Here is a 15,754-nt window from a genome sequence, read left to right as displayed (position 1 = left end):
ATTTTTAAAAGTTTGCATTTTTATCTAAACTTTTCTTGAAAATTGGAAAGGTGACTCCAAGATTCCTAGGCAGTACTAAAGCAATTCTCACCTATGAGTGGAGAGAGCCTAAACTAAGATACACATACATGACTTGAGTGTATCCAATTGAAAATAGTCCATAGCTCTGCAGAATCTCTAAGAGGCATCTTGAGACCTGGAATTGCAGGAATGGAAAGCTGATTCTGCCTAGGCTCTGTCAAAGGAGTCTATTAGGCTGTCTGGTTCATATTGTTGATTGTATTTGAAGACGACCAGTCCTTAACAACCAAAGAGAACCTCCAGCATGCACCAAGATAAAGGTTTAACACACCTGTAAGCATGCACATGAGCAGCAGTAATAAGAAATCACTCACTAGTGGCAAATTTATCATTCTGAGTACATATTGAGGGAGAAGTATTATTACTTCCCTGCTGATGTTACATCAAACCCAGAAGCTGGCAAGGACAGATCAGGCTGGGTATCTCCTGTTAGAAATTCCCTTCAACAGAGCTGCAATAAAGACAGTAGAAGACCAAGTATATCCAATTACATGCTTCACTGGGGTACCTTAATTTCTGCTGCTTTAAGTAAAATTGAACGAGCCTCCACACAGGATCCTGTGCCCCCTTACATTGCTACTGCAGGAAAGAAGGTACTTTTGTGACTCCAACTCTCATTGTGCCAAAGATGTTTTCCTACATCAAAGCCAAGAAATTTCATTTTTTAGCCCTGTTCATGGGATGGAGCAGATCTACAAGAAAAACCACACAAAGGAATCATTTTCTTCTGGAAAGCCAGCATAACCAAAGCAGTTCAACCTTACTATGCAACCCTCCCTCTACCTCACACAGATGACTTGCAGAGCAAGTTTTGCTATTTGCTTTTCTTTACACAGAGGTGTGTTTGTGGGTGAAAATCTCGAGAGGGATTAAAGGGGACTTAAATCAGTCCAAATGGGAAACACGAGCCAAAAAACCCTGCCTTCCTTGACTATATCAAATAGGGAGGAGGAAGCGATGGACAGAAGGAATAGTCTCTGTGAGAAATCTGTCAACAGGGTTCTTTTTCTGCCTTTGCTAGGATTTGAAGGGAAAAGAAAACATTTCCCCCTTTTTGCATAGAAAGCCAACATTCCATTTCCCTTTCCTCAAGAACCCTTAGCAAACACCAAGCCCAAAGGCAGGCAGAAACTTTTGACAGAGTCCTATCCCTAGACTTTATTTTAAGGAGAAGCAACAGAGCAGCACGTACATCTCTGCAACAATGAGGATCCTCCAGCAGAGAAGGCAAAGAAAAATAGTCCTCTTCGCTTTGGGCATGCAAAATAACCCTGTGTTAACCTCTAGTAAACACAGTTGCAAGCTTCTAGATGCTGCCCTGAAAAAGTGGTGAACAAGCTCCAAGGGCATCCACCCCTCCCTGAGGGCCTACAATGTCAACAGCTGAAGACTGCACAGTGACACTGTCTCCTATTGCAGAACTAAGCATGACCTTGGCACAGTCCAACACACATCCTACCATGAAACACGATGCATACTTGATTATCGTGTTCAGGAAGGCATGTACCTGTGTCCCAGGAGGGCTTTGGAAGCACAGAGAAAGTGCTATTATCATCATCAGGAAGAGAGACAACACTGGAAGCATGGCTGTATTCATCCCTGGGCCAGAGAGCAAGTGACCATTCCCATTTCTTAGGTGCCAGAGGAATGAAACATCCTTAGCTCTCCCTTTTTAAGTATTGTTATTCAGAAGGAGCTTTCGTAGTCTGACCAGGAAAAAGCAGCCATCTGAAGACTAAGAAAGTGTCTTAGAATTCTTTTTTTTTTTTAAAAAAGCTCAGGGGTTAACCCCAAAGCTTGGGTTTCTGTCAGAAACTCATATTCCAATTCTCCATGTTTACACAGTAATAGCTTTTTTTCCCCCCCAAAAAAAATCTCCTGGTAAGTGCATAAGCAAGAGCAGTAAGAATTCAGAATGACTACATGGACTACTTCTGGCACCAAAGCTGGATTTTTACAGCGTTTGCTCTGCAACATTTACAAGAATTGCTCACTTGAATGTTTACAGAAGCTCCTCACATGCCATTGCAGGCAAACCACAACTTCACCTTTATACAGCATCAAAATGCTTGGTACATGCCTGTGTCTTTCACAGGTCATAAATCAACTCCATTCCTTCTCAAGTACTTCCAAGGGCTTTTAAGTATGTTGGATATTTTCCTTCTTCAGTGCTTGGCTAAACTGGGAATGTTTACTAATTTCAGTCCTGCTTTGTAAACTAAGTCCCTCCAGATTCCAAATCACTTCTTACTCCGAGAGTTCCTTCCTAAACTAAGCCTTTTCTCAGTACAAGTTAATGGTGTTGCTAGAAAGTTGTCATACTTAGTTCTCCCTCTTGGTCATCTCTACTTTTTTGGGGTGGGGAGGGAAGGGGGCTGCTGGGTCCTTGAACAGCCTGTGTTCCTCATGATTATTTTAAGCACACTTACGCTCAGGCTGCCACCACAGAAAAAGCCCTGGATTCCCCACCCTGGCTCCCAGCTGTAATTTCCTGCTCACGTCTTCCCTTGCAGCTCCTGGGCAGAAGGTCCATGGCACACGGGAAGAGAGACAGCCAAATCCATTTCAGACATGTCAATTCAGCACAGCTTCTGCTCTGGACCACTGGTTGCAGGGACTGCTACTTTTTACAGCCTCACTTATCTTGATGTGGAATAATGTTAAAACTGAAACACAAATTTTGGTTTCCTACTGCTTTCACCCTGTTTTCATCACTGACATCAGTGTTTAATTTTACTCCTCCCCTCCAAAAGATTGTCCCACTTCTGCTAGCTCTAGAACATGTAAATGAAAGACACTATATCTCCATTCTTTACTGCCCAAGGTAGACAGCTATGCAGCATTATAAAACAAAACTATAAAACATTATTTAAAATACGTATTACAAGTATATAAAAAATCACCTTCTCATTATGGACTTGGGAAGTGCAGAATTGTTTCAAACTGCAAACATCCTCACTGAATATCTTTTGAGAACACAGCTTTTGTTGAAACTTCACTTGAGTTTCAACCACAAAAACCCAACAGGTTGTGTTAGCCCGATTCCTGCCTTACGTCACTGAAGTTAATCCTCCACTGCAGCTCCCTGCTGTGCAGACTCAAGAGTCCTCCTGACTGAACAAACACACCAGCATCAGTTGTTGTACAAAAGTATGCAGCCACACACATACCAGTGCTGGTATTTTCTGAACTGCATTTTATCCAGAGACAGGTCTTTCTCCATTCTTTTCCCCTCATGTTTCATTAGATCAGCTACAGATTTTGCTTTAGCCTGGCTGCAAGTTCTGTTTTGACCCAATACATGACACTCCCTATTCCACTTCAGTTATACAAACATCCTCTGACCTAGTCCTCATGGTGTAGTCACAATAAGAAAGTACTTCCTGCCCCTCCAACCTGTTGAGATATTTTTAGTTGAAATTGAATGCACATATCTGTGGCAGGTGAGGCACCAGTGAGAATGTGGGTGTGGTGAGACCTTTGCTTTTCTAGTGCCAAGTGTTTCTACGGCTTGTCATTCCAAATCAAGGGAGGTGACCAGCTGTCTAGGAGTCACTCCTCTGAAGGAGGCTCTGCACCCTTTTACAAGGAGCAGCTCTACTTCTCTCCTCTGTTATTCCTGCAATTGCAGAGAAGGGCAAGAGAATCTTTTGCCCCTTGATGGGATCAGACAGATCCCCTCTGCTGTTGCAGCCTTCCACACAGGAAAGAACACAGAGAGATGCTAGAGACTCCACCAATCTATTAAAGAAAGCCTCATACTAGTTCGGAAAGAAATAACCCTGCCCTACCTCCTCCAGCAGTAAAATTGCCCTTCACATCACTTTACAAGATTGGTTCAGGACTGACTCTGCATACCACCTGTCACATAGCTGGGAATAACACCAAGAGGTTTTCCAGAGGGAATTAATCTTCATTTGCTGATAGCAGTACCAACCCTGTCCTGCTTGTGAAAGAAGAAATTTTGTTCAAGCATCCAGCAGGACAGAAGACCAGTCGGGAGAGTTCCCTTGCTCCATGGGGAACGAGCATTTGCATCTCCACCCATATGCTCACTCATTTTATTCCTCTCTGGTGCATTCTAGGTCTGTTTCCTCTTACCCGTGGGGATCCCTCCCAAAGGGCTGTGCAGAATTAACATGTTCTTGTTACTGGACTTCCATCCCTGCCTCTCTGCACTAGGACCCACAGAAGACACAGACTCTTCCTGCTTTATAAGAATGCTCTTAGCAGTCAACATACCCAAGATCTGTACCCTTACTTACATGCCACTGATCCTAGACTGCTTTAGAGCTATCAAACTTGAAGGTGAGTATTCAGGAGATTTGAGTAAATTGCTACAAAAAAAAAAGGACAAAGAGCACTGGCACTCTTCTCACACCAGAGAGTATGTTTGTTCCTCATGAAGACAACAGAACTGTTTTAAATAAAAAACATGTTCCCCTTAGTTTTAACCATGCTGTGTTTTTTGTAATTTTGCAAGATGTGCTGCCCCAAACAAAAGTAGAGAAGCATTCTGACTAGCATACATGTGTATACTGACACTATGAAGTAACCATTGCGCTCATCTTGACTACTGCAGTAGTTTCTGCTTTCCCTTTAGATCTAAAAAAAGAATCTTTTGACCATTGTTTTTCATGTAGCAGAAAATCCAGTTTATGAGTGGTTCTAAAAGACATTAATTTTTCATGTTGAGTGATCACAAAGGAGCTTCTCTCCCTTCTCTGCCCACCAGCAATGTCCAGTATGAAAATTTTTATTGCCAATGGGAATTAGCGCTAACCTTTTGGTTTGATACAGAGATAAGTACATTTATCCCATTCTTGCAAGAGTCTACTTATGTGGCACTGAACTCTGCCTAAGACAGAGAAATAAATAGGGAAACACAGAAAGAGCCTCTATAATACCCGTTTTTTTTCATCACCCAGCTGATGAGCTGCTTTCCTATGTAAATACCACCCTCTTGTGTTGGTTTCTAAGTCCTACAAGAATCAGCCACAAAAAAACCCACCCCAAAACCCAGACCTCTCCTTGACCTTGCCAATCATTACAGATTCTGGATCGAATCAGTGAATAGCCTAATCCTGCTGAAACAGGTTCCCTCTGTGCTGGGCTACTCTTCAGCAGACACATCTAAGGTTCTGATGTCACATCTGAATCGCTATGGTTGATCTACTAAGAAAACCTTCTGGCAGAGCCGATATTCAAAATGAGCAGAACAGGTCAGTGCTCAGACAAGGAAAACCAAGTAGCTTTAAAATTAAGCAAAATATATTTGGAGTTCTCTATGTCACATGTCCCTTCACTAAGGCAAGGACATCACAGCTGTGCTGTGGAAACGCAGTTGCTTCTTTCATCTTTTTCCTCTCTTTCTTCTGACAGGCCTATCTGACCCCAGATGCACTCAGTGAGTTTGGGCAGTGAGACAGGATGCAGCAGTGGGAAAGCTGCACACACACTGCACCTCTTTGTGAATGAGCACGACCAGACCACAGCTGCTTTCAGGTCCAGAGGTGATGGTCTGGTGTCTCTGAAAGGAAGACTGGTCTCATGGTACCACAATGGATGACGCTCAGTCTGTAACTGCTGAAGCAGGAGAGAGGAAGTTGTCTTCTAGGTGGACCACACAATTTCATAGTAAGTAGTTCTGAAAAAAATCCACTGGAGAAGGCTTGGTAGACCGTTTTTGCCAAGCTCATGTAGCCATAAAAAAAAAAAAGTCTGTCCAAATACTGAGCTAGAAGGCTTTCCTTTTCTTCTTTTTCCCACCTGCCACCTTATTCCTGACACCAAGAGCTTCTTCTGTGTCATCGTCATTATCATTCCGAGATCGCTTCTTCTCTCCCTGCTCCCGCAGCTCCTGCAATGCAATCAAGAGATTGGCCAAGAGTCCTGGCACATGAGGAAATTCAGACTACAACAGCAAGTAGATGGACAAAAAGCCACCACCCACCATTCGAGCAAATCTCTGGGCCTCAGCCACACGCTCTGTCAGCATCATAACTTCTTCCTCTTGCATGGGGAATGCTGGCAGCTTCTTGCCAATCAGGTGTTCAATGCGCTGGAACAGCTCTACATCGTACCTGAGAAAAGACAAGACACCAGCTTGAATCAGCCCTCCTGAGAGTGCTTCAGCTGTCACCACCCATAGACATCACTTCCTTATCTCTGGCCCACAGATATTGTTAGTTTGTGCTGATGGTCTCACACGCAACTCTTTAATTGCATTCGAATGATGCCATCGTTCGGGATGGCTTTAGTGATTTATTCAGCTCATCTCTGTTCAGAAGTATTTGGCAAAGACTTTTTTTAGACAAATACTTCAGTGCTTATCAGAAAACCCACACTTACTTAACTTCATTATATATTATAAAAACGTATGTGCATTGTACAATCAAGTCATGAACAGTTAGTTCTGCTCATTACATGCCTGCTTCTAGAATTTATCCTAGACCTTCCTCTCTCCCCACCCCAGGCTTTGAATTATCTCCCCTTTAACTAAATAAATCCAACTGGCAACTCAAAATGAAAAGTAGTATTTTCTTCCCACCTAGGATGAGGTCAGAAGTTTTCTGCTCCGAAACACAGCTAGGAAAAATAAGTCTGCCACATTTTAATACTTACTGTGTGACAAAGGTGATAGATTTGCCAGATCTCCCAGCTCGAGCTGTTCTCCCAACACGATGAATGTAATCCTGAAAACAATTTTCTTGATAAGCAATAAGATACATGCACCAAACACAAAACAGAAGTTATGAGAAATCATCCCATGTAATTTTTGTTTAGGAAAGAACAAGAAAGTGGGGAGAAAACACAGCTGGGATCAAATACTTGGGATCATGCGCAGGATTAAGATTTGAGAAGATGCTGGCTTGCGGAGGCACATCTTTGGTTGCAACATTTGATTTCTTCTCTTTCTAAAGGAAAAGACCACCTACAATTATTCAAGACTGCAGGACAAAAGTTGTGAGCCATGACTTTGTTAATGAACTATCACTTCCTTGAAAAGCTAATATCTGAAGTGAGCCAATGCCTGCATTTTCAGTCTTGGGATCTAGTGCTCTATATAGTCTGTCTTACAAACTCTCTGGCAAGTAGATTCAAATTTGGCAAGCACAGTGAAAGGGAGGATGAATGAGAACAATTTGGAAGCGTCTGATCTATTGAGTGTTTTCTGTTTATATGGTTCTAGGCTGTTTTCCAGGTTTTATACTGCAATATGGAAATTAAAATACTCCCTTCTCCATGCAGGATCTGTGGAGAAAGGAAGCATCATGAGAAAGGATGTGTTCTGTGACATGGTTAGACAAGAGGGAGAGGCACAAAAACTGTATGATGTCATTCAAGCTGCTGCCCACCCATTTTTTTTTTTTTTTTAACTTTTGTCCTTTTACAATGTCAAAAGCCGCGTCTTCAAAAGAACTACCATACTTTCTTCTTTTTGCAATGTGTAGAATCTTTGATCATTATAAGGCACAACAGCAATTCCTGAAACGCATGTTAATGGTATGCTTTCTGAAACTAGGCTGGGAAACAGTGTCACACCCCTAAGATCGTACTATACTTTCTGTAAGGTAGAAAGTTAGTAACTCACTTTTTTTCAGTCTGCTGTACTTTTGTGATATGAAGGTGAAATATATTAAAGACATCTTTCTTGATCAAATACTCATTGATGGGAGAATTTTTACTTATTTTTTTTAAACACAGTTTAAAATGTGAAGGCAGACCTGGATCATGGGAACAGTGATGACTGCCTGAAATGAGTAATATGTCAAGACTATTTTCAAAGTCTAGAAGCCCTTTAACGTAATATGGCAAAACACATACTCTGAGCAGAAATACAAAGACACAGAACTTCCCTCACTTCCCCTCTTCACTTATGGGATTAGTTCTACAATCCAGATGAGGCCACCCAACCAAACTGAGATACCACCTCAATTACAGAGGCTGAACTACATCTTTTAATCTACAGAATTGTGAACTAGACTTCCAGTCAGCAGAACAGCAAGAAGGTGTCATTGTTCCTTTGTCTAGCTTCACTATGCCTCCTGGTGACCAGAAGCTCTCAGCTGGCACACAGACTATCTTACCTTAGAGTGTGTAGGAATATCAAAGTTTATCACCACATCTACATGTGGGATGTCCAGACCTCTGCTTGCAACATCAGTAGCCAGCAGAATAGAACGTGCCTTTGCCTTGAACTTGTTTAGAGAGCCCAAGCGTTTATTCTGGAAGAGAGGAGAACAAAAAGGGAATGAGAGAATAATGCTCATCCTGGTTAATATGCTCTTGTTGAAATACTGGTACAGAGGAACTGGGGGAGAAACTACTCAAAAATCTCACTTCTCTAATTTCTTTTTGAACTATTACAGAATCAATGGCAGCATTCACATTAATTCAATTTCTAGGGATCAGTCCAGTCCACTGTCTGCAAAATACTCCTTCTGCAAGGTAGCTGTGACTCAGTATGGTGCAGCCCATGTCCCAAGTGACAGGTGTCCTATATACTCCACTCTGTGGGGTATGCCCATACCTGACTCATCTGCCCATGGAGAGGAATGGCAGTGAACCCCAGGTTGCGGAGCAGTAGAGCTGTCCTCTGAGTATTGTTACACGTACTACAGAATATCATGAAAGAGTTTCCAGCTAGTTCATTCAAAATGTAAACCAGGTAGCTGTCCTGTAAAGAAACAGAGAAAGGAGGAAAAAAAAAAAAAAAAAAAAAATCACATATGCCACATTAAAGAGTAAGTATAAGCCAGAGAAGATGACAAGATATCAGGCAGATGTGGGAACAGCAAGACACGACACAATCAGAAGAGGGAAGAAACAGAAGTGGCATTACCTTGAATTTGGAGGGGATGAAAATGTAGTACTGCTGCAGTTTTTCAACGGTCTGATATTTGGAAGAAACAGCACATTTAACAGGATTCTTCAGAGCAGCACGCTGGAGTTTTTGAACCTGGGAAGATCAATGTAAGTTAGTACTAGATGGACAGAGATCTTGTCAAAAACCTGTATCATACAGTCTAGTCAACAGTATAGCCTCATGGAAGGAGAAGTAAAACAGAGTACTCTGCTCTCACCTTCTTGGTCATGGTAGCAGAAAACAGGAATGTCTTCCTGTCTCGAGGAATCACTTTTAATATCTTATCCACCTGTAAAAATAGAAAGGAAATGGAAATGCTGAATACAACAGCAATCAAGACATAAGCCTCCTCCAACTATAATGATCATCCAAATGAAGAGTAATGCATGTGTGCAACTTAGACTCACAGTAGGAACAAATTTCCCCTCTTCTAAAGAGAAGGTGTAGGCTGATAGCTTGTTGACAGTTAGGCAGTGTGAACTCCAGAAGTCCAATAGCAGTGCAAGTATCAGGCAATATTCCTGCAGGAATGTGCGTGTGATTGTGTTCTACAGTAACTGCGTCAATGCCAGGCACTCCAGAGAAACCAGTAGCTTTCAGAGACAAAATGCCTCCTACTGTCTTGCTAGTGCTCTGCAGAACTCTGCTAAGTTCTACTCCCACCATAGACTTTTGTGCAATTATTAGATCTTAGTCACAATTTGCTATTAATTTCTACAGAACAGCTCAGTGTTTACTACGTGACTGTATGAAGCGATTTTAAAGGGACTCATCTGGTGTTCCAAACTCTTCTTTTAGCAGATTCCTACCTCTGTCTCAAAATCCATGTTAAGGATCCGGTCAGCCTCATCCATCACTAGGAACTTCAGAGCTCGTAAGTTGAAGCCCTTTGTGTTCTCCAGATGATCAACTAAACGGCCAGGGGTTGCTACCAACAAAATCACAAGAGGAAATTTAGAATAAAAGCTAAGGAAGAGATCTAAAGAGACAAGAGAGTCATCTGCTACAGAAATGGGATTCTTTGCCCAAGAGAAGTAAAGGCAGACTACTTTGTGGGAAGGACTCTTTCATAGGATATCTTCAAAGTGTTTTTAAATAAGACTAATGGAGTCAGACTCTCTGAAGAATGCCCTCCTTCCCCTCCTCCCCCTAAAAAAAAAAAGGGCAAAACAAAACAGACTGCAGACAAGCTGTACTGAGAAGGATGAGACCAGCATTTTGAATACTTGAGGAGAATGGAAAACCAAGCCAAAGGCAGTCTAGCAGGAATACTCTGGAATGAGCTTGTAACAGCAAGGCTACTGGTGTATACTTTAGAAACATTAACAAGCCAGTACTCAGATCTCAGGACAAAAAACAAATGAAGGACATACTCTCACTTCTCCTTCAAATGCACTAAACCTTTTGACACTCTTTCTTTGGACAACTGCAGTTTGATAATATTCATACCCTGTACCCCCCAGCACGTTAACTTACCAATTATAACATGCGGTTTCTTGGCTAAGGCCAGAGACTGAGACATTGTGTCAATTCCACCTACAATAACCGCTGCAGGACAAATAGAATACAGTGAATCTTAGTGTAGCACCAGCCAGCGCCTGGCACCATAGTGTTTCCTCCTATGCCCTGCCACCCACAACAACTCTGTACAAATAAAAGGCTACTTATCTTTATGAGAATTCACTTTATTTTAGCACACCTGACCTTCCCAGGCCTCTTAAGCCATACAATTAAGTCTTTACTGGCCCTAAGTATTTTATTTTCACAGTTGAAGAGCTACAGGCAGGATCTATTCCTTGCAGCTTAACTCAGCTGCAAAAACGTAGGAATTCTAAAAATACCCATGAAGCTTTTATGTTTGTAGAGAATATCTAAAGAACCAATACAGACAGTCTGAAGGAAAGATTAAACTACATCACACTATAGAGTGGAGCTCTATGCAATTTCACTGGACACAAACTTAGTATTGAGAAGATTCTCTTCTACTTCCATTGTTAACTGTTTGGACATAAAATGCAGAAGAGCTGCAGACTACTCCACGAGGAAAGACCAATACAGTCTTTCTTTCCCAAACCTGATACCAGATCTCTGTCTTCCAGCATCACAAGCTTTTCTCACCTTTTGTTCAACCCTCCATACAAATACTCTCTACTTTTTCCTTTGCAGTCTAGAGCTGACAAAATTCAGTCTTCAGGAAAACTGCTCCAATATCACAAAGCTACTTACTAGTGTGGACACCAATGGAGGATCCAAGAGCTTCAAACTGCTCTGAGATTTGGAAGGCCAGCTCCCTTGTTGGCGTGAGGACAAGAGCAAATAATCGCTGAGGTGTTTCCAGCAGCGCTTGAAGAATTGGCAAAGCAAAGGCTCCTGTTTTTCCAGAGCCAGTTTCTGCCAGTCCAATGATATCTCTGCCTACGAGGAGCAGCAAGGAGGGTAAAAACTGTTACTAATCTAGACCAGAGAAAGAAGCCTTTAAAGCACTGTGCAATAAAGCACAAAAATTCCCTAAGGATAGGAAAAAAAAGGAGACACACAAAGGGTAAAGAAGAACAAAGGGCCAAACCAAAGAATTTCAGAACATCTCTGCAGCATTTTTAGGGTGTGACTTCATTTGTACAATAACTACAGTCTTGATCCTTTCCATTCTCTAGTTAAACTTCTGCCAATATACAGGTTTTCATACAAACTTCAGGTTCAAAAAAAAGCTTTATTTTATTATTTCTCAAATCTGTCTGTCAATTTACGGCCTATTGCTTCTATCTGGGTGAGTATTCTAAACCAACTGTTGTCTGTTTACTGGCTTACATGGAAATAGACTCCAGTGTTTGAGATTTAGGTCACACCAACTACAAGACAACAGCACTACCAAACTCACATTTCACAAGCTACAATCAATTTTGTGCCTTTGATTAAGAGAGTAATCTAAGCCGGTTTGCAGCAGGAAGGATTAGGACAGCAAGTCCTTTGCCCAAAAACAGTGCAGGCAACAGGGTAGAATTCATCAGTAGAATCCATTCTGACCTCCTAAACTCCTACAGCTGAGAAGAACATGCTGCCAACAGGCCTTAAAGTGGAGACAACTTCTCAGGAATGCAACCTTACTTTTGTGTTTTTCAAGAGAATCTTATATGTGGAGTAAACAAGTCTGACAACAGTTAAGTACTAGAACCGAGTAGACACTGAAAGTTTATTCCCATTCTGTCACTACATTGTTCTGTTCCTGCTTCACAGTGTTTTGGCTTTTTTTTTTTTTAAAAAAAACCCAACCAAATATTCTAGAGGCAGAAATGTTTGCTGAATTCAGTAATTTATTTTCCTGTAAATTCCAGGATGTTTACAGAAAGTCACTGTGGTTTGGTTATTACTCACTCCAGAAACCTAATTTCAAAGAATTGCCTGCTCACAGAAAAGCAGATTATACAAGCTATGTAATCAGTCAAGGCATCTCCAATTTCAGACACACACTGTAGGTCTCTACCAGAAGAGGCACAGTCCTAAATCTATCAGAAGTGTCCTGTGTATCCTTGAGTATTTCAGAAAGAAAATGGTCAATGCGGACTAGCAGCTCAAATGATTGACAATAATTCTATTTAACATGGAGTGTCAGAACTATGCAACAGTAATGAATACTCAAGAACCCATGTTTGTACCCAAATTGAAAATTTGCAATTGCAGGCAGTGTTATAGGAGAAATTAGTATTCCAAGCTCCACCTGGGAAGGACACAAGAATGAACACAGAGACTACTTCTAGACAGAGATCTTCAATGATGAAAAAGTGAGAACACTCTCACCCCTGCCACTTACTCAGCAAAATTCATTCACATAGAGCTCCGGGGGCATCCCCAGATTTGGGATCAGAGAAGCACACTACTCACCTTGGAGAGCCACTGGAATAGCCTCAACTTGGATCTTTGTTGGCGTCTTCCATCCTAACTGGTCACAAGCTTCACAGAGGACATCTGTCACTCCCTTAACATTAGTGAAAAGAGAAAAGGGAAACAGACATCACCAAGGAGACCTAAATTAAATCACAGAGTTAAGTTAAATACATGCTGCAACAGAGCCAAGCTTGTCTCTAGCAGAGACAAACCCCATCAGGCCCCCAACGCAACTACATGAAAGGGCAGGCTGGGATCAAACTTCATAGATTTGTTCAAAACTTAGAGGTGACTGCCATCAGTAAGAAACTAGTATTTTTTCCCCTAGTTTACACAAGCAACTTTCCACACACACCCAGCTGTCTCTCCTCCCCTCTGGGGGTATCCCATAAGCACAGAAAAAGGAACACGCCTGGGCAAGTTAACACAACCGAAAACACAGGCAGCCGGCTGAGGAGCACAGACCGGAGCAGCAACGCCAACCTCACCGGAGCCTAGACCCGAACTCCCCAGACCTCCGGCCCGGGCACAGCACCACGCCCGCGGACCGACGCACCGACGGCGGCGCACGTGTCTGCCCCCCGCGCACCGGAGGCTCCGCCGGGCCTGGGGCCGCCTGCAGCCCGCGGAGGGCAGCAGCCCGGGGCCGCGCCACGACGGGGCAAGCACGGCCGGGCGGCGTGGGGCACGGCCTAGCACACGGGGCTGTGCCAGAAGCCCCCCCCTTCCCCCCTGCCTGATACGCGGGGTGGGGGCAGGAGGGTGCTCCTCGGGACGGGGGAGGGAGCAGCGGGGGCAGAAGCGGCTCCAGCCCAGCCTCACCAGGTCCCTGAAGCTCCGTGGCTCTTCCACCGCCACCTCCGGCTCCGGCTCCACCACTGCCTCCGGCTCTACCGCCTGCCCTTCCTCCTCTCCTGCCGCCATTTTGGACCGTCCCCGTCTAACGCAGCGTAGAGCACTCTGGGACTTGTAGTCTTCTTGGAGGTATCATGGGATTTGTAGTTTCGAGGAAAGAGCCAATCGGAGCGGGCGGGGCGGGGCTCGAGGGGCCACGCCCGTCGGCCGTTACCCGTCGGCCGTTACCCGTCGGGGCTGCTCTCGCCGCTGCTGAGGGCGGCTGGAGGCGGGCTGGCGCTCCGGGAGGGCGGGCAGCGCCGTGCCGTCAGAGCACTGCGAAAAACAAGTAGTGCTGCCGTGAGGTACAGGCGGTCTCTTTTTCCTGAGGTCAGAAGGTGTCTTCTGCATCCGGCGTTCTTCAGAGTGCAGATCTCTGGGAAGTGGGTCTAATGCTCGGGGCACCAAGTGCTGTCATTTTCTTCTCTCCTGATGTAAAGGAGCCGACGTCGGCCGAGTTGCCATGTCTGCGCAAACATCCTGGCTCTGCACAACGTTACTAAGCAGCACACTTGAGGAGGCCTGTCTTCTAAATGTGTTCAAGACTTGTTTTCTTTAAACTTAATTGGGCTTATGCTTCTGCAGGGGGGGTGGATTTGTGTGACGAGTGCTATGCTTTGCTAAATTAGAAACTGTGGGTGGATTTTCACTGAACTCCAGAGAGGTCTCCAGGGACGGGGGAGTTACGGAGCTATAGCCACCTGTATTGGGATAAGAGCACACCGAATTGGCTGTGTGAAAACCTGCCTGCGTGGCATTAACTGCAAATGGCTAAGGCTCTGGCCTGCAGCTCGGCATTAGCATCGCTTAGGCAGTGTGCATGATGGTGTTCTGCGTTCATAAATTCTACAGTTGTGAAAGAACAAGACAAAATGAACTAGCCAGGCACAAAAATACAAGAATATATATAAACTTACGTATATAATACATATGAAGAGCAAATTAACTTCTTCAGAAGTGCTGGTATGAAACATTTTGAAGTACGAGTGGTGGGAAAAAAAGAAAAGTCAAGAACTGTCATTGTTTCACCTTGTTTTCCTGTTTATGGTAATTGCCAATGTGCAACTTTAAAGTGCCAGAAATACATAAAATAAACTGAACTGTGGCAACTCACTCAATGTTTCATATGAGAGAACAGGGGATGGGAATAGATGCAAACGCTCCCCCAGCTCTCTTGATTGCTGCTGTTGTGACTCAGGCAGGGACCCTGCAAGTGCACAGTGAGAGGTGAAAATGGTGATGGATTTAGTGCCCGTCGAGGGAGAGCAGCATCAAAGTGTCATGCCATGATGGTAGTTCCTGAGCTCATTGGTTTCCATCTGGTCTGGGTGTGGCCTCCCTGATCTGTAGTCCCAATGCTGACTGCAGCAGGGCAACCTTTCAACTAGGTGAACATGCTTTGTTTTAGGGGAAAAGGATGCTAACGTATCAAACAGCTCCGTCTTCGAAAGGACAGCAGAGCCGACTGCGAAACGGAACTTCTGACTGCGTTTTTCAGCAGACCTCCCTCTCTCTTGCTGGTTGGGAAGCCTGGCTGGGTGTGCTCACAGTGGAAATGCTGACGTACCTGAGCATCTCTCACTGGATTCCAAGCGTGCCATTTCCTCTGCTCCCAGAACAATGAGGAAAGTGAGAGGAAATCTGAACAAACTCTCTGCGTGACAGGGAAAGGAGAGGAAACCTGAAACAATTCACTGGGCAGCAGTGGAAATGAAACTGCTGCACCCCACTGTGCTCAGGAGCGATTATTTTAAAATAAATAAAAACCAAACCAAACCAAAACAAAACAACAAGAAACACCCAATGTAGATGCTAGTTATGACCATATGTTTCAAAAATTACAGCAGTCTGAGCCATGAGCTTGCTATATATCATTAGTGCTGAAGGTTAAGCCTGGCCAGTGCTTAGACATGAACCCTTGTACGGGTCACTGGGATGCCTCAGGAAACAGAGTCAGGGATGTGACGGGAAGTCACTGCTTGTGATTCTTTGTTGAACTCATTGCCCATATAACATGATAGGTGCTGT

At 43.7% G+C, this 15,754-nt stretch overlaps 1 protein-coding gene across 1 annotated transcript; it reads right to left on the bottom strand.

The window, feature by feature from the left end:
• Positions 1 to 4,821: 4,821 nt before the first annotated feature.
• Positions 4,822 to 13,792, bottom strand: DDX47 (DEAD-box helicase 47). Its single transcript, XM_075498836.1, has 12 exons — positions 13,655 to 13,792; positions 12,830 to 12,923; positions 11,177 to 11,365; positions 10,427 to 10,498; positions 9,760 to 9,878; positions 9,168 to 9,239; positions 8,927 to 9,043; positions 8,615 to 8,761; positions 8,172 to 8,309; positions 6,706 to 6,776; positions 6,035 to 6,164; positions 4,822 to 5,941 (listed from the first exon to the last, which is right to left on the bottom strand). Exons 1-12 carry the CDS (start codon positions 13,754 to 13,756, stop codon positions 5,819 to 5,821), a joined length of 1,374 nt encoding a protein of 457 aa, XP_075354951.1. The 5' UTR covers positions 13,757 to 13,792; the 3' UTR covers positions 4,822 to 5,818.
• Between the last annotated feature and the right edge of the window lie 1,962 nt (positions 13,793 to 15,754).

The sequence above is a fragment of the Mycteria americana genome, chromosome 1 (genome assembly GCF_035582795.1).
Source record: "Mycteria americana isolate JAX WOST 10 ecotype Jacksonville Zoo and Gardens chromosome 1, USCA_MyAme_1.0, whole genome shotgun sequence".
NCBI classification, from domain to species: domain Eukaryota; kingdom Metazoa; phylum Chordata; class Aves; order Ciconiiformes; family Ciconiidae; genus Mycteria; species Mycteria americana.
This window is presented reverse-complemented; position numbering and strand designations above follow the sequence as displayed.